Raw genomic sequence first — 19,215 nt, 5'->3', positions numbered from 1 at the left:
TTTCTAGTCAAGCCTTTATTTTGAAGAAAATGAACAAAGGAAAAAATAGTTCCTCTAGATGTCCACTAGAGGGCGATGTTTCCTTTATTATATTTCTTTTAATGCGCATTAAATCCATCAAACATTTTCCGTATTTTCTGACGAGTTGAACCTCTAATTTGACTTCTAATCTCGCGCCTATAAAGTGTGACTCTGATAATTTGATGGCGGTTTGTGTCTTGCCCAGTACTTGCATCCTTGGCCCTGATCCCGATTCTGACCATCAGGAGGCGATGTCTCATCTGTCTCAAGAAAGGGTGGGGGGGGGGGGGAGGAAGAAAACTGCCAAATAAAACTAAAAGTCGTTTCGCGGGGAAAGGGATCATTAATTTAAGGCAAGAGACAACCCAGACTTTTCCAGTTCGTGTCCAACTCACGGCCCAAGGTCAGCACTGTGAAGTGCAGGACAAAGGAGCCATTGAGGAGCCGGTGAAGGGGATTTGGGACGGACGTTGTGTACAATCCGCGCTTTGATTCTGCAGTTCCGCAGGAGGGGGCGGGATGCATCCCCGTGGGGCAGCAGACGGTCGTGCGTGAGCCGGGCGTGGATCCGCGCAATCAGACCGCACCTCGGCGCCGCTGGAGAGGTCGGCAGTTCGCAGTAGGCAGGAGGCTCTGAGTCCTGAGCGGGAGACGACCCACAAGTCACTCCAGCAAGTCCTTGACGGGGAGCACCTGCGTGCACGAGGTGCTGAGCCCACGTCCTGCTTCTCCCGGGTCCTCCTCGGGCGCTTTGCCTGACAGCCCTCAGCTCGGAGGGAAGTCGTGCATTTTTTTTAGATTAAGACACTCCCCCCTCCGAGGGAATCCCGGGAAGGCGGTGCGAACCTACACAAGGGTGTGATCGTGGGCCTCCGGGGTCCGTCCGGGACGTTCTTCAGATCTCAGCTTTGTGAAATTCCGTTTCGATGGAGCCTCGTGTGTCGGTATAAACAAAACCAGGCAGATCTGAGGAGAGAAGCCGGGGCTCTCTCCTCCCTTCGAAGCGTCCACAGTTTTTCCTTGGGGAAAGGAGGAGGAGGGCCTCTTAGAAAGTCGACGAGGAAGGTGGACCTCATCTCCTCCCGAGGCTCGGCTGCTCACAGCTTCCCAAGTCGCTGCCTGCCTGGGTCCAAAGCTCGGAAGGCGGGAAAGAGACCACGCACAGAGGCTTTCCTCCTCGTTTTCCTTTTCGTCCTCGGCTCTGGGGCCTGCTTTCTGGGTTCCCCCGCTTTCTGGGTCTCCGCGCCCCACCTCCCTGTCAGCTCGCTCCCGTGTTTTCTCCCCGCTCCTCCTCCGCCGCAGCCCGTCCGCTACACCCCATTCTCGGTCTCTCGGGGCGGGGTTTCACCCAAGCCGGGTGATATTTGCATATCTCCCGCCCCTCCCGGAATCCATTGGCTCGGCCCTCGCCCGGCGCGACTGGTGATTGGTGGTCCGCCCGGGAGTATTTGCATGTGGGCGGTGTCGGAGAACCTACGCGCGTCCGCGGGCCGGGCCCCCGGCAGAAGTTTGTGGAGCGCTTTCTCACCGGCTGGGTCCGGGACGGAGCTGCGGCGCCTCGCTCTTCCGTGGCCGGCCGCCCCGCTTCTCTCGGGATCCCTTCTGGGTAGTGACGGACGCGACCGACGCCCGCCGAGGGAAGCTGAGGGCCGGCGGAGGGAGTGCGCCGCAGGAGCGCCGGGGAGCCGGCTGGCTGAACGGCGGAGCGCGGACGGCGCCGGGCTCGGGCTGGCGCGGAGCTTCGCGGGCGATGCTGCGGCGGCGAGTCCGGACGGCGCCCCCGAGAGCCTAGAGCCGCCTTCCGCGCACACACCCCTCCCGGGGCTGGTGGGCATGGGACAGTGAGAGCCCCTCGCTCGGCGAGGCCGCGCGCGCGGGGACGCTCCCCATGGCCGGGACGTACAGCTCCACACTCAAGACGCTGGAGGACTTGACCTTGGACTCCGGGTATGGGGCCGGCGACTCGTGCCGCTCGCTCAGCCTCTCGTCTTCCAAGTCCAACTCGCAGGCGCTCAACTCTTCGGCGCAGCAGCACCGCGGGGCGGCCTGGTGGTGCTACTCCGGCTCCATGAACAGCCGCCACAACAGCTGGGACACGGTGAACACGGTGCTGCCCGAGGACCCCGAAGTGGCCGAGCTCTTCTCGCGCTGCCCTCGCCTCCCGGAGCTGGAGGAGTTCCCCTGGACCGAGGGAGACGTGGGCCGAGTGCTCCGCAAGAGCGGCGTCGGCCGGAGGCTGCCCGCCTTCTCGGCCGAGGCGGTGAGGCGCCTGGCGGGGCTGCTCCGCCGGGCTCTCATCCGCGTGGCCCGGGAGGCGCAGCGCCTGAGCGTGCTGCACGCCAAGTGCACCCGCTTCGAGGTGCAGAGCGCCGTGCGCCTGGTGCACAGCTGGGCGCTGGCCGAGAGCTGCGCGCTGGCCGCCGTCAAGGCGCTGTCGCTCTACAGCATGAGCGCCGGCGACGGGCTGCGCCGGGGCAAGTCGGCGCGCTGCGGCCTCACCTTCTCCGTGGGCCGCTTCTTCCGCTGGATGGTGGACACCCGCATCTCGGTGCGCATCCACGAGTACGCGGCCATCTCGCTCACCGCCTGCATGGAGAACCTGGTGGAGGAGATCCGGGCCAGGGTGCTGGCGAGCCAGAGCCCGGATGGCGGAGGGGCGGGAGGCGGAGAGGTGTCGGCTGAGGCCTTGGAGATGGTCATCAACAACGACGCCGAGCTCTGGGGAGTCCTGCAACCCTACGAGCATCTCATCTGCGGCAAGAACGCCAACGGTGAGCGTGGGGGTGGGAGTTGGGGGCGGGGAGAGGAACCTTGACGTATGGACGGAGTGGCCCACCCCAAGCTGCGAAGTATGTACCAGGTCTCCGAGAGAAATAGAATTCTGGGAGAATTCTTCGGTGGCTCTTGCCAAAGGTTGTTCGGGTGTCTACGTTTTTGTAGGATAAAGTCGTGATTAGGGTTCTGTAGGCTGTGTACTAATTGGGTGAGAATGGGTGTCCGGATCAAACTCCTCCTGAACCGCTCTCCGGAAGCTTGCTGTCCTGCTACCGTTTGCCTTGTTGAGTTGTATCTCTAGACGTCTTTTTTTCCCCCCCACCCAAGAGTAGGTCAGATTGGCCGTGGTTCTTTCCTGATGTTTTCTTCAGCCCAGGAGCAGCAGTCCAAGGGCCTGTTCTCGTAACAGCTGAGCCTTAGGCAAATGAGATTGGTTAGAGTAGAGTTAGAGCCCAGATCTGGTGCTGCACCCTGAGCTTCATGATGCTCCCAGGCAGGCCTCTTCACCGGAGGAGGGAGAGCGCCCAACTCCTGTGTGCCCAGGGGTGAGGGTGAGGGGAAACGGGGACTGTTGAACCTCCTCGGAAAGACAGCCACATGCTGGCTTCTGGGGCCCGATTTTCCAGCTGTCATTAGCCAAGTGAGCATTTGATTAAAACCTCGTGTTGAATTAAGCTCAGAACCTTTTAGGCTTTCCTGAAAGGAAAGACGACGGGGCTCAGGAAACCACATGTGGAATGGGGTGTGGGGGATGGGCAGCTGCATGGCGTGGAGTCTGGAAAATAAAGCACTGGGTGTCTGCATCCCACCGAAGGCATGGCTTCAGCGCCAAGGATGGACGAAGAGCACTCGCCCTTCTCTGGTAGTTTAGGGCATGATACGCATTCAACAACAAACTTCCCATCTGACTCCAGTAACAGGGGCGTCATATATTATTTAAGATGGACCAACTTTCTGATCTAATTGGAAGGGTCACTTTGGGTGCATCTTTCCGGGGGCAAATAAGAAGGTAATGGAAGAGACTAGGATTCTGGGAAAGGATAAAAGTAAAGTTCAGATGTGACTTAACATACTCGTGATAGCTGGAATTTAGAAAAGCGGCGCTTTCGCCACTGCTCTTAGCACTTTGTATATGGTGGTCGCTTTTGTGAATTAGCAGTGGGGGTTTGGTAGTGTGATTCAGCAAGCTGTGGGCTTGGTTTTTGTCCCCACTTTCTGCACACAACTCCTAAAATCCCTGGAATCTCCAAAACGAAAATGTATTTTTGTATGGTAATGACTAAGGGCTTGCCACCTGTAGGTAGTTTCAGGATGGGGATTAGTCACCAGAAAGACTAAAGCAGTCCTAAAGGGTTGGTACCTCAGACTTTTGCTCCAGCCTCCCAGGAGGGGAGAGAGGCAGAAGGTTAAACTGATCATCAATGGCCAAGATTTTAATCAATCATGCATGTATAATAAAGTCTTCATAAGAAACTCAAGAGGACAAGTTTCCTGGTCCTTCTGGGTAGAGCGGAACGCCAGAATGGTAAGGGACTCACTTTCCCTGTGTGTCCTGTGGGTGTCTTCATCTACTGCCTTATACCCGCTTTTATAAATAAGCCAGGGAATTGATAAGTGCCTCTGTAAATTCTGTGAGCCACTCTAACAAATTAACTCAGAAGAGGGTATTTTGGAAACCCGGCTTTATAGCCGCTTGGTCAGAAGCATGAGTAAAAGCTGTCTGGGGCTTGCGGCAGGATTGACCTTAGAGAATGAGATCTGGTGTTATCTCCCTGTAGTGTCAGGGTTTAATTGAGTAGAACTAGAGTACACCCAGCTGTGGGTGCTTTCGACTTGTTTGCTTGTCAGTGGACGAGTCCCTACACTTTGGGAGATATAGAAAAATACATGTTCTGTATTGATTGTGGTGTGAGAATGGGGAAAATGGTTTGTTTTTCTAAGAGATAAAGTATAAAGTGCCTATAGTGTTATCCCCATTATACAGAGGGCAAGCTAAGGGAGTCACCTTTTCAGTCCCTGCTTAGATTACACAGATACTAAGTAACAAAACTGGAATTTGCACCCTGGCATGCTACACAGCTTTGTTTCATCAGCCTTCAAGGAGAGCAGTTGACCTGCTAGGCCCAATTTGGAAGACACTGTATTTACTGATTTTGATATTCCTTGTTTTGGGTTTCATTTTTGGCACTACCATGATACATTCTTGAAATCAAAAATTTTTATCCTTTAATTTTTCTGCTCTTAGGTCAGAGTTGAGGTCAATCCAAGAGTTGATGATGTCACTGCTGATAATCATGCTTCACACTTTTAAGTTTGTGGCTTCAGCACTGGGAACACCAGTTCCAGGAGAGGAAGTCGAGGGCAAGGGGATTTCCATCCAGTAGTCATAGCCCAGGGGAAAGAGTTCTGTACTGAGGAAGCCCTCAGCACAGTGGAGCCTGGACAAAACTTGGAGAGTAAAGCCTCTTGGGGAAAAGCATTTAGATCCTAACCCTGGAAGCCAAATTAGACTGACAGTGATGCAAAACAAAACCCATGTCCTATGCCCGGCCAGAGCCCAGCGTGTGGGATGTCTTTTTCTGACTGCAAACCTAGACTTAGAACAGCTGCCTCTTGGAGTACCAGCAAGTGCAAAGTGGTCAGAGATGGTTAGAAAACAGGACTTTGATCTAAGGGCTCACAGCTGAAGAGTGTTGCTTATGAAACTCCTTGGGGTTTTCTTTGCTAGATGCCTGTTTGTTTTTTGACCTCATCATTTGACCTTCACCTCACACCTTCAGCAGTCCTTCAGCCATGGTGAGGAAGACAGGGATATTCCCTTTTCCTAGGATGCTCAGCACCAAAGTGTCTCCCTCGAAGTTCTCTGGTCTCTAAGGCACTCTTCCAGGAGAGGCAACTATTGTCTTCCCCTTCATGACATGGATGCCCACTTCTCATACGTAAAAACTAGGGGGTGGTCTTACTAACCAGCAACTAGGCAGATTTATTAAATCCCCTTAGAGAGTGAAATGAATGTTTGCTAGAGAAGCAATGAATTGCATATGTTGGAAAACTGTCTTCAGAGGGAAGCCTAAACCACTTAGGAAAGAAATAAGAGCTCCAAACCTTTTTTGTATTAAAGTGGCCCCAAAGCCAGCAAAGTTACAGTTTATACAGCTGAAACCCAAGTTGTGAGTGCCTACATATGGGAAGGGAGAGTGCTGGCTGGTATCCTTGCCCTGCTGGGTCCTCTTTTTAAATTATGAATGTATTGTTGTTGTGCGTGCTTAATTACACAGCATGGGCACATGCATTTGACTCAGCAATATAGAGCTCTTAAACTTTTAATGTCTTTCACCAGGGAATTTAAGAGCCCTAATCCATCTATTCTTGTCCATTACTCAGAGTGCCAGACAAATATGGTTTTGCTCAGCCTGAGATGGATGATAAAAGTTCTATAGTGTTTATAAAACAGGATCCCAGCCCCGTAGAGCAGCAGGAGTTATACATTGTTGATCGTTTGGTATTGATGTCTTGAATCCCAGGGCGGTGTCATTAAACCCTGAGATCTTCATGACTTCCTTATGGGAAGCAGAGAAACCTCTTTAATAGAGTGGTATTTATAAACAGGGGGCTGGCAGAAAGTAGAAGCCTCTCTCTTCTACTCCCTCGCCTCCGTCTTCTCCTCCCCTTTTCAGGGACCTCATCCCTCTGCAGGTTTGATACAGAACAGCCTTTCTAGGTTCCTTCCAGGCCATTTTTCTTGCCAAAATGTCATGAGTGATCATGGCCTTTGAGAGAATTCAGTTTCTTCTTTCAGTTAAATGACAGGATAGTGATGAGAGCATTTTCATTCCAGAGCTGTATGTGGCGTGCACGCACGCTCTGTCACAGTGGCCAACGTAAGCGTTTGAAGCCTACCTCTATGATGGACCTGGGGGCGAAATTCTTAATAACTCCAGGCCTCTGTTTTGTGATCTGTGACATGGAGGATAATAACACCTAACTCACAAGGTAGGCATGAGGATAGAAATCAGAAAGGTCGTAGCACGCAGTAAAGGCTCAGTCAACAGGAGCAATGTTTTTAATGAATACTTACTCACCCCCTGGCCGTGCCCCACTCTTGAGGCTGCAGTGGGTTAAGTAGTGGTGTGGTGATGCTCCTCTGAGGGACAAGAAGAAGTAAACAAAGACTTGCTATTAATAATGGTGGTGGTGTCTGGATCTAAATGTTTTTAAGTTATGTTTATTTATTGTGTTGGGGGGGAGCATTTGTGTGGGTGCACATGCGGATCCGAGGCCAAATGTCAGAGGACAACTTGGAGTGAGTTCTTTCTGCTGTTTGGGTTCTTGGGATTGAACTTGGGCTTGTTAGGCTTGGTGGCATATGCCTTTACCTACTGAGCCATTTTGCCTGTGTGTGTGTGTCAGTTGGTTGATTGGTTGATTGGTTGGTCTTTTTTACACAGGGTCTCATTGTGAAACCCAGGCTGGCCTCTAACCCAAGTGCCAGGATCACAGGTGTATGCTGCCATGCCCAGGGACATTTGTTGTTTTTTTTTGTTTGTTTAGGATTGAATGATGGGATAGGTGGGGACAATTTGAGTGGCAGTCAGGGGAGGCTTCTCTGAAATTTCATTAGTAGTAGCCAATAACATGAGCCCTGCTGTCTAAGGAGCTCTGGGCTGTAAATAGTGACTAAGGAGTTTTCTGAATTATTCACTTATTTACCAGCTGAGACAAGTGTCAACATCTCATTTGCAGCCAAGAAATAAAGAGGCTGTGTCTAAAGCAGGAATGGAAATTCTGGCTCTAGCATTCATTTGTCAAAGAGATTGTGGGATGGATTTCCACTGAGATAATTAGCCAAAGGAGCAAGGGTTAATTGAGCTGTGAGTTGCTGTTTAATCAGTTTTAACACCTGGGTAGACTGAGGGAGGAAAGCACCTCCCTTCTTTCTGACTGTTGTGTTATAGCCAAGGGAGCTTGCAGAACTGAAACAAAGCGAGCTTTGGAAATGAAAACTAACTTATCCTCCCCCCTCGCCCCCTGCTTGCCAAGAAATGCAGCCCCTGCCTTAGGTAGTATGAGTAACAAGCTGCAATTGTTAGGCTGGCCTCCTCTAGAAAGCTTCACCTGACTTCGTCAGCTCCAAGAGCCAAGCCTCCTTGACGTTTCTACAGCACCCAAGGCATGTTCTTCAATTGTTTCCTGCTCCTGTCTCCATCAAATTGTGACCTTACCGACTTTGCCATCTCCCTTGAGGCCTGCACAAATGTTCAACTTTTGGGGATTCTGTGAGTGTAGGGCAGCCCATAGATCTTACCAAAATTTGTATTTGAATTCTTTTTACATGTTGGAAGAACCTTTGCCTTTAAGAAAGCAGAGAAGTTCAAGCCCTTGACGAACAGAAGCATCATTTGGGGTGAGCACATCACAGGGAGGACATCATACCAGTAATGGTTATCCTAACTCCCACCATTCTTCCCAAGGCCTTCTGAGATGAGATGAGTGGGGTGTGAATTGGATGGTGGCTGGTTCTTGTTAGACAAATGCCTTCCCTGTGGGGTACCTAGTGTAGTGGAGTTTTACAGCAGATTTCCAGTAGGCCACAGAGCAGTCATTCTTGCTGAGTCCCCATCAACTTGCTTCAAATTGGATGCTTTCCACAGAGAGATCCTCAGCAGCCTGTTGTTCACAGCTCAGTGATGGTGGCTGGGCCCTATTTTGCTTTAAGCCCCAAGTATGCACTTTTGCTCTGAAGAATCATAGAATGAGAAGTAGCAAGGAACAGGTCAGTACTTGACCCTCTTCAAATGTCAACACTATTACGTCTTATAGATCTTATTTGTAAATGACCTACTGTGTCTAGGCACTTTAAGCTCCCCAGACCAGCCAATGCTTTCCAGGCCCAAAGAGTGTACGATGGAGGTGCCATTGATTTGAAGGTACCATTATTCCTACTCTCGAAGTGGAGGGGGCTGGGCTGCCCCAGGGAGTGCCTTGACAAGTTGCAGCTCCTAGGTGATCAATACAATCAGCTGAATGGAAAAGCTGAGGACTTGCCAGGGTGATGCTCTTTGGTAAAAGCGGGGTGAGCCAGCTCAGGGCAGGTGGACATGTAAGGCAGGGAAAGCTGCAAAAGCTACTCCAAATTTACTGGTCTTCAGGAGGTTGAGGGTGGGGCTTAGCTCACCTGCCTGTGGTTAGCAGAAGAATCAACCGATCCCCCCTCCTTTCTTTCTGCATGTGCATGTATTTGTGTGTATATGTGGGTGTGCATATATGTACATGTGGAAGCCAGAAGTCAGCGTCTGGGGTCATTCTTCATCAGGTGCTTCCCACCTTGTCTGTTTGGAGACAGTCTTTCTGTGGCCTGGGTGAAACCTGCTGAGTAGGCTAGACTGGCTTCAGTGAGCCTCAGTGATGCCTGAGTAAGCCATCTTCCAGGCCTGGAAGAGCCTTCCTGAAGGGCACATTGATTTCCTTAGAACTATGTTCAGCTGCCTACTGCATCTTGGTACTAAGAGTACAGAACACAAAGCAATGAGCACAGTACCGTGCCAAGATGCTCTGGCTTTTAGAGTCCAGGTTGGGCCTCCCAAACTGCTTTGCCTGTTAGTGAACTCATGTCCTCAAGGAAAGCAACCCAAGTCTCTTTCCTCTGCTACTCAAAGAGCAGCCCATTCTTCTACCCAGGTAGTTGTGCTGATGACTATTCCATGTCCCAGGGATGTTAGGGTTACTGAGGGTTTGGTGAGAGAGCACTGCCTGGGGGTAGGCCACTGAGTGTGATTCCTCCCAGCCTCACTTGTGAACTGTTGGGTGTGGGACAAATTCCTTAACTTCTGTGCCTTAGTTTCTTTCTCTATAACAAAGTTGGCACTGTTGGCATTAGGGACTGATTTGTCATGAGGCTGTTCTGTGCATTGTAAGATGCTTCATAAACCTCTTCCCACCAGTTGTTGTGACAACCCAAAATGGCTCCCAACATTTCCAGATGTTCATGGGAAACACATTCACCCTTGATTGGAAAACACTGCTCTGTCAGGTAGGACTGTAATAGCCAACTCATAGGATGATTGTGAATAATTAATAAGCATCTCTTTAAGGGGCTTTTATTATTTTTAACATACTTCTATTGAATGCACTAATTTTCTTCCCTTTTGTTAAAAGATTCATGCTACTTGAGTCTCTCGTGGAGGGGTGGAGCATGACCCAAATCCCAGGTGGCAAGTGTTAGTCACAGGGCTCTCCTTGATGACTAATACTTGATTACTGGAGGTAAGAAGAAGTTATGGAGTCTGGAAAAAGCGCCTTCATGCCCTGCTCAGTTATGGAAGGACTGTCCCTCAGTGAGGTTTGCTCTCTTGCTCTGAGTTCATGCCCACCTCTGTCAAGATAACAAGAACAATAACATACTTAAAGCTCTAGACTTTGTGGTAGCAGTTTTGTTGTGGCTATTGGAACTGGTTTATTGAATCCAATTCCTGAGACATGGGGATGGCAGGTGATTCCTGTTTTGCTCATCTTCAATGTGGGCAACATGATTGGTTGTTTTCGTTTGTTTTGAGGCAGGCTTTAGTAAACTGGACATGCTTATAACCAACTGTGTAGCTGGGGATAACCTCAAGGTTCTGATCCTTCTTTTTCTACCTCCCTGAGTGCTGGGCTTAGAGGCCTGAAACACCATGCCTGGCTTTGCTTGTTTTTAAAAAGACTTAGATGGGTTTTCATCTTTGTCTGTTTGGAGCTGCGTGTTCAGTTGAAAGGAGGTGGTGAAGAAACAGCCCAAGTTAGCGTAAGAAATTCCCCAGCAGCCTCCTTGATCTACTTCACATAGCAGTGAGGCAGAAATGCCCCAGCAGCCTCCTTGATCTACTTCACATAGCAGTGAGGCAGAAATGCCCCAGCAGCCTCCTTGATCTACGTGCTTGTAGCAGTGGCTATGTGCAAGGCAAGCAAGAAGGATTGGAGGAGTGTTGCTTCGAGGAGTTTATGATCTAAGAGGGACTGCAGAGCATGCATATGGACAGCTTCAGAGAATTTTGTCCTTTTGCATAAAACAAATATGGAAACATTGCTGATAGCCCCCATCGATTGCATGATGTCACTCACCTCATGGGCTAATTTCATTCAGCCACCCAGCCTTTCTGCAAAGGAGATGTAGTTTCCACTCCATAGATGAAGGTCTTGAAGCTTTACAAAGGTGATGGGGTGGGCGCTCCAGGGGGTGGAAGGGAGTTGAGGCTTCTTGTAGGAGATGTAGCTTGTGAGCCCAATGCAAATGTGGGCAACAGAACTTTGACCAAGAAAGAAAAAGAAGGGACAGTGTGGGAAAGACCAATGCATGCATTTTGAACGCCAGCAAGTGACCCTGCTTGGCTGGGAGGCTCAGCTACGTAACAGGGAAGAGTAGAGGAGATAACACAGGAAAAAGGAAAAAAATCCCCACATCTTTTATCCAGATGTGAAGAAGGCTGCCAGAGCGTTTTCCAAAACTTATTTTTATAATTCAGAAATGGAGTGTGTCTGCTGTGGTGCTCATCTTAACCACAAGCCAGACCTCCCGTTCCCCATCTTGTTGATTGAAAGCTTGACCTCAAAAATGCACCCATCTGCTGTTGTAGCAGTGAAAGTAATACAAGACTTTAAACGAGCAAACTTGAGCTGAAGGGGCACAGAAACCTTTCGATTAGCCTCGCTTCTCTTGTTGAACTTGGCTTCTGACTTGATTAGTTCGTCAGGCTAAAGTGATCCCTGTACATACTGAAGGCTCGCAGTGGTAAACTTATTAAACACCACCGAGTTTACTCTTGCAGAATTTCCCACTGTGGAAGTAGGGAGCAGCATGAAAACAAGATGAGCTAAAAGGGTCCTAGACCTCTTCATTGGCTTTAAGTCTAACCTGATGTGCTCAATTTCCAGTACAGAGATTGCCAGCTGACAGCTCGCGTTTGATGTGTAGCTCTTTTCTAGCTATTGTTGATGTATTTCTAGAATATTGATAAAGACTTTCTGTCAAGTGCTCGTGATTATAAAAGCATTTTATAATTCATCCTCCTCTGGATTGTATTCTCTAGAGTTCAGTCAAGCCCTGACAGCAAAATTCGGAGATCATACTGGCTTGGCTAACACCCTAGGTGTGTGTGTCCTTTTCCTGACCCCAGCGTGATGAAGGAATTTTCTGGTCACTCAAAAAAGATAAATTTCATGAGGATATTACAAAAATACATATAGACTTATTTGTAGCTAATGATGTGAAGGTCTTCCTTTCTAAATGTAAGCTAGGAAGAGTTTCATGAGGACAAAATTTAAATAGAGAGACTGAACTTGGAAGTCCTGGCAATAGAAACCTAAGTCCAGGGAGAGATGAAATCGAATCTCTAAGAGTGTGAGACAAGAAAACCATTCCAACAACAAGCTTTTGTTGGAAGCTTGTTTTTCAAGTGCTAGGGATCCAGCCTGGGGTCTGGTGCATCCTGGGCAAGCACTGCTCGACCAAGCTATGCCCTAGCCCTTTCTGTGGAAAACTTTTTGGCTTATGCTTTCTACAGTATGAGATCAATATTTTCTGTGAGGAAAGTTATAATATAAGTTGATATTTGTATACCAGGCAGATGTGTATACACCAGTGTCTGGAACAATCTAGCACAGAGAACTATGGACTTGAATCAAGAAAGTTCTGGACAGGAGCTTGCCCTCTCTGTGACTTGAGTGAATCATATCTCTCTCTCTCTCTCTCTCTCTCTCTCTTTTCCTGGATCTCTGTGGTATGAGAAGGTCGGAGGAGACTCTCTGGGGGCCCTTCTGTCTCTGGAAATTTTCTGGACCCCACAAGAACTCCGTGAAATCATTTCCCTAGGGTGGACCCTTGTAATTAGTATCCCAAGGAAAGAAAAGGCCCTGGCTGAAGCAGGCTGCGCTCTCAGACCCAGCTGGCTGGTGAGACTGAACGCCATCTTTTTAACATTAGCATCTGTTGTGATTGCTGTACTTAGGTTTTGCTTTGCCTGTTCTCAGAAGGATGAGTTCTGTGTACTTCTGGCTGACATTAACTGCTTGACAGCTGTGTCCAGGCCCTGGCAAGCCAGCACTGTGGCGAGGTCCAGCCCTGAGGTGACTTCATACAGCTGGTGTTTGAAGCCTGCCTACCCAGACTAGGGTATTTATAGAAGGGGAGAAGCTAGAGAAAAAAAATAAATACTCTACACCCTTCTTTATCCTGTGAGGGACACAGACGGGCATTGTGAGGAATGTAGAAGGCAATGCTGTATAATCCAGAATGATATTTTTAAAATGCTGTGTGTTGGAGTTGGCAGGCCTGGCTTTTCAAAGAAGAGGGAAAATGAGAGTCACTGAAGATGACAGAAGGCCAGGAGTTCTGAAAGCCAAGATGCAGAGCTTGGTACCCTGAGGTGTGCAGGTTTTAACTTTTCTCCTCAAAGTTTGAGGAGGACTTGGGAAGGCAAGGATGAGAAATGAGGTTAAATGAGGTGGCTTGGGTCCTTCTCCTCCCACCCACTCAAATCCTAAAATGAAGATCAGTGAAATGTTCCAGGTAAGGCAAGACAGGGTTGCCTCTTCGAGAACTCAGGCCCTGCTGGTTTCTTCTTCATCTCTGATCTGGGTAGATCAAGTTATACACGGAGACAAAATTGGAAAGCAAATTACTCGCAGCTGTTCTTTTGGACTTAATCCTCCCAGGGCAGGCAGGACAAGCCAGAAATGTGCTGGGATTCAGTGCAGTGGTGTAAGACAAGGCCCCGGGGTAGAGCTGCCCCTGACACTCATCAGAATAATCCCCTGTCCAAGGGACCTTTGTAAAGTCTCAGAGATAATATCTTCCACTTAGCTCGACTCTGAGGAGAAGGTGGTTTACAGTGGGAGGGATTCTGGGTTAGGAGCAGGGAGGAAAGTTCAGTTTGGGGTGCATCATTTGTTGAGCAAATATTTATTGAGGATTTTTGTGTACTGGACAGCGTCCCAGGGAGCAGTGACAGACCAAATGAATGGAGGTGCTGGCTCTGCTGAAAGTGAGGACAGGGGGCACAATGGAGGAGCCACAGTGAGGCTGTCATGGTTGGAGAAGGCAGCTCCCAGTAGAGGGAATAGCAAGTGTTCCTTTTGCTGCAGAAAGCACTGAGATGAGTGTGGTTGGGTTCATCATGGAGCAGGAGCTGGGAGAAGAGAAAAGAACTCAGTGTGATTGTGTAACAGTGCCTTGTCTTTAAAGCTGAGTATGCTATGGTGAACTTGAGCAGATTGGCACAATTTGATTTGCATTTTAATAAGGTTCTTCTCTCTGCTCTGTTGGGAGTGGACTTCAGTATCAAGGGTAGAGACAAGGTGACCGAGTAAGAGGGTTTTGCAATAATTGAGGTGAAAGAAAGAGGAACTTGGACCACGGGAGGGTGGGACTAGAACCAGGTGAGGGGACGACTTGGACCAGGTTGTCATAGAAGAGGTCTTGGATGTGTTTTAAAGTCACAGCCAATGGTATTTGCCTACAGTCTGATATGTAAGTTAGGAGAGAAAACTGAATGTGACAGTAAGATTTATGGGCCAGGCATTCACTAAAGTATTAAAGAGGTAGGATTAAATCAGAGACTCAAGCATAGATTTGGTTGTTTGTCCTAAACTTAACCTACAGAGATAGCAAGTAGGAAGCTGGGCAGGAGCCAAGGCCACCTCAAACTTTCTTACCAGTGTAATAGATTGAATCACTATACTCATTTGTTCTTCCAAAGGCATGGCTCAACAAGACTGGCCAGAGACTTGGGCAGGAGAAGGTTAATTTCCAGTATTAACATCTTCAGTTGATGACTTGAAGAAGCTATTTTGCAGGGGGTCAGCGGGCTTCATGAAGGTCATCAGCTCTGCTGTTTCTGCTCATTAACATGTGCTCTGTCTAATTGGGTCCACTTGTCCTATGGTCCGCTTGTAACTTGACATCCATATCTTTCACTCCTGGGAAAACTAGACTCTGTGTTCAGGCAGCTTTGGGTTCTTGCAAGTCAGTCGTGAGTGACTTGGGAATTAATATAGAAAGTCTTCACAGGACACTGGGTGTGTCGAAGGGCCTGCTCCTCCTAGCAGGGGGCCTAGGGTAGCTAGATGGAAACTTATGATTGCCGCTGCCTGGACTACCCAGTGTCTCAATTTTCCTCTGCTGTTAAATGGAGATGTCACAGTTCTCACCAAGTTGCTCTTTCGTTAGCTCCCTGATGTAGATACATGTCATTGTCGCTCAGAGAGCTTCAAAGTAAACGTGTGCGTGTGACTAATGCGAGGACCTTCCTTCAGAAACTCTGAAGGAAATGGTGTGGAAAAGGGCCCACACGATGTGGGTAGAGTTCCTGGGAACGTCTGGTACACAGCAAGCTCTCAGACATTAGCTATTATTAGTGGGCAGAGCATCACTGGTCTGGAGTGCTTGTTCCTGCCCCGCCCAGGCTGATGGCCTTCCTTCACTCCTTAGCTATGCTGCCTGGCTCGCTCCTCATCTGCAGGGCTCCCCGGAGAGTTCCAAGGGAAGCCTGGAGTGCTGGGCTCACCTGGGAAGGGTAAAGTTAAATCTGAGGCAGTCCTGATGTTTAATCCGCTGCTAAAGCTTCTGTTAATTACATCTCTAGGAAGAAGGAACCGTGTAAAGAGGTTAAGTAACCGGCTCAGATCTCACAGGTCATATAATCAGACCCAGGCAGCCTTACTCCAGATTCTCTAGTTCCCAACCACGCGTGTGTCCTCCTCCACCAGAGGAGCCAACAGACTGTAGTCTCAACCCAGATCTCCAGCTGGTAAACTACTAAGTGCTGAGTCTCAGTGTGCCGGGGCTGTGTGCTTCACGTGTGTTGTGTTATGTGGTTCTTGCCATTGTATGTATCAGTCTCACGCGTATGTAGTCTTGCTGAAGAGAGTGAAGTTCAGAGAAATCCCCTGGATGTTGTTGATAAAACAGGACGGCCTGGCCTGAGTCCTCATTCACCCTGCTGCCTCCCTTCTCCTGTCCTCAGAAGCGCCTGGGTGGAGAGAAGCACAGGGAGATTTTATTAGCAAAGAAATGATGGGGTTGGTAGAGGGTGAGAGAGAAACTGCAGCAAGCTCCCCTTCTGCTTAGAACAGGGAGCCTTTTAGGTGCCTTAAAATAGCCTCCCTTGGCTGGGTGCTGGCCTGCAGAGGGGCTGAGCTGGAGGTGTTCCTCTGCCTATTTAAAGTCTGATCCGTCTCTCTGGTGAAGTGAATGAAATAACCCCTGAGAAACTGAGTGAATTGGTTGCCTAAAATAGTTGGAGAGGACGAATGTTTGGAAGCTTCTGGCTCCTTGAGTCCATTTCCTCTGGATTTATGTCACCTCAGAGAGCGCCTGACCTCCTCTTGTTTATTCTTCTGGCTCATCCCTTTCTATCGTACTTGAGTCCTGTGTCATCCTAAGCCAAAGGCATTCGTCCTCAGAGAGAGTGGCAGCCTTTCCTAGGTAACTAAGTTGAGGCCTTTTATGCATTTAATTTTGTGTGTTTCTTTTATGGGGATGGGGTTGGTGAGAGGCCATTTCTCTTCTCTAGCTGCAGAGTTTCCAAGATCAGAGCTCAGGAGTGAGTTTTATTTTTATTTTTTCTTTACTCACTCACACAAGGGCTGCCCCAGGGAAGCCAGGGGATTCTCACAACCTTCCTTTTGTGGTGCCTACGAATATGTATGAAAAGCTTTGGAGTTACTCTTTAATAACGCAGCCATAGCCACATGTGGGTCATTAAGTTTAAACATAATAAAATTTGATACAGCTAAACATCGTCTCACGCAAGCTTCCTTTCCAGTGTTCCATCAGCACGCATGCCCAGTGGCTGCCATACAGGACAAGGCAGATATAGAACATGTCCATCATCATAGACAGTTCTATGAGACAGCATGCCATTAGACTATAGGTCACCAGCTGGTCACTTGCACCAGCTTTCTGGATTTTCATGGGTCTAAATGTTTTTAACTATTCCCCAGCTCCTCAAGAAAGCCCTCTGTTTGCAGAAGTAGGAAGATTCATGGAAGGAGAGATTAAGGTCATTGATTTTTGTGGCTCTAACCTTTGGATCCTTCACACGAGGTCATGTTTTATGGTTTCCAAGCTCTGTGGCCTAGGGCAAGTCACTTAGCTTCTCTAAGAAAGATCCCTTGTCAGTGAAAGGGTTTTAGAAAAACCTCAAGGGGATTCCACCAGGGTTAAACAAAATGGCAAAAAAAAAAAATGGGCATAAAACAATGCTTGCTACACAGTGTTGACAAAGCTTATTACACATTCCCTCAGTAGAGGCTACAGTATCCTGTACTTAATGGCTATTTGCAAGTGACCCCCAAACACTCTAAGGGGTAAATTGCTACTGTTGCTGCTCATGTTACTCAGGCTTAGGGTCTGCTTCTTCAAGGCCCTGGACTCTCCTCCCTGGTTTATTGAAGGGCCTGCTAGTCACATCAGTGTTTGTTTTTTAGAGCTTACTTTTGAGCTCACATTCACCAAGGAACTGTCTGTTCCTTCCATGCCCTGGGTATGGTCTTTTCATGGGACTTTTGCCCAAAGCCAGCCTGTCAGTTACTTGGGGTGCAACCCCCAAGACCGTGGGTGACCAACAGAAACTCCTCAAACTGTCCCAGAGTTTCAGGTTTGAGTGTCTCATGTGCCCTGTGGGTCTTTTGCACCCTGTGCTGTAAGAATTGAGACAAACACAGGGTCCTTATTGAGATCTTGGCTGAGGGAAATTTGGAAGGAGCATCTTTGGGACAAGGAGAGGTTACTCTCTCTACTCTGTAGAGAGAGCAGAGGAGACGAATATCTGTTCACACTTGGGTCCTGGGTCCAACCCACGACTATTCACTCATTTGCCTAGATTACATGTCTAATAACTTAACATTTCTCTACTGCAGTTCTCCCATCTGTACAAAAGGGAATAGTACCGGAGAACCTCCTTGGTGGTATGCTCGAAAGGATTCAAATGAGATGGGGCACAGTAAAGTCTTTATCTGCAGTCTCACATCCTCTGGTTATCCAACATACAGTACTAAGAGGAGTGAGCTGCAGTTTCCACCTTCATCCTGTGTGCTTTCCAGGGAAAGCATTGGGGATCCTTGACTCTGCTGTGAGCTGTCTGCATTGTCTAGTTGGTGATCAGTTGTCTAAGTGATAGAAAGTAATCAGGAGGGGAGCTAGCACTTAAAGCCAATGTGTAAATTACGTGTGTGTAGCCCGAACTCCATGTGGTCTCTTTTCTTTTCTCTCGTATCTCCCTGGATGGCAGAGATAAAAAGTACAACACAGTTGTCATTCCAGAAGCTCACAGCTGACCACCAGCCTGCTTTCCCCCTGCTGTGTCAGGCTGTGTAAGCAGCACTGCCCAGTCACATAGTGTAATCAGAGCAGAGTTCTTTCTGTAGGATTTGTTGCTCGTATGGTGTACCCACGTGCCTAATGCAGTTGCCACTCATTTGCCCACAGTTAGATGTGCCAAATCTGACACTTGGGATGAACTCCAAATAACTTGGAACTATGTGTACGATGTGCAGGAATCTTTGCCACAGTTGTTACAAGGCATATATCTACATTAGAGGAATCCAGCTGCCACCCCTCCTGCTCTCCTCTCTCTTTTCTATGCCTGGATCTACAGGGAGGAACCATTCACGAAGAAAACCTCCGAAAAAAGGAAGGACACGAGGCCAGGATATTGCATCACTAATGTTGTCACCATTTGGGAAACATGGCCCCACTGTGGACCTTCCCAGGCTGACCAAGCTGTGGTCTTTCTTGTGGGCTTCCCTAGCCTGACGAATCATTCCTGGTTAAAGGGTAACTCTGACTCATCTTGCCAAACAGTTGTTTTGGTTGTCACCTGTGCTGAAGTCCACTGTTGGCACAGCCTTCATTCTCCAAAGGACCCAGTGAGTGTCTAAGTGTGTGAGTGCGAGAGAGGAGAGGAAAGAATGCATGTGTGTTGGTTTGAGCCCGCACTTATCTTCCTCCTTCCAAAAACACAAGAGACCCTTAACTCGACCATTTCCAGGACTGGCTGATTTCTAGAACATCTTGAGGCACTTAAAAATGGTATTTACCTGGCTATATTAATTTTAAACCTTTAAAATTGGATATAGAATGTCTGGGTGATATTTATTTTTCTTTTTTTCCTCCAAAATTAATTTTTTTCTAATGTCTGGTGGTGACTATATTTATGCTGTTCCTGTTTTGTTTTGTTTTTTGCATGTAGTGTTTCTACAAAGCACTGGGTTTCATCATTGGCATTTCCACATATTTGTGGTGTACTTTGGCCATGTTCTTCACCTCTTGCTATCACTTGATCCCCTCCCTGTCCTGTTGGTACCTCCAACATCCCTCTTCTAATTTCATGCATTTTTGAAAGTCTAGATCTAGACCGTACTCTTCAGTGTTCTTCAGGTGATTGA

At 48.5% G+C, this 19,215-nt stretch overlaps 1 protein-coding gene across 1 annotated transcript in view; it reads left to right on the top strand.

Annotated features, from left to right (window-relative positions):
• The first annotated feature begins 1,897 nt into the window (after positions 1-1,897).
• Abtb2 (ankyrin repeat and BTB domain containing 2) overlaps positions 1,898-19,215 on the top strand; it is a 155,606-nt gene continuing 138,288 nt past the window's right edge. Inside the window, exon 1 of the mRNA XM_060371597.1 lies at positions 1,898-2,792. Coding sequence (XP_060227580.1) covers positions 1,910-2,792 — 883 coding nt within the window. The 5' untranslated portion in view covers positions 1,898-1,909. The remainder of the gene's footprint in view (positions 2,793-19,215) is intronic.

The sequence above is a fragment of the Meriones unguiculatus genome, chromosome 18 (genome assembly GCF_030254825.1).
Source record: "Meriones unguiculatus strain TT.TT164.6M chromosome 18, Bangor_MerUng_6.1, whole genome shotgun sequence".
Taxonomy (NCBI): domain Eukaryota; kingdom Metazoa; phylum Chordata; class Mammalia; order Rodentia; family Muridae; genus Meriones; species Meriones unguiculatus.
This window is presented reverse-complemented; position numbering and strand designations above follow the sequence as displayed.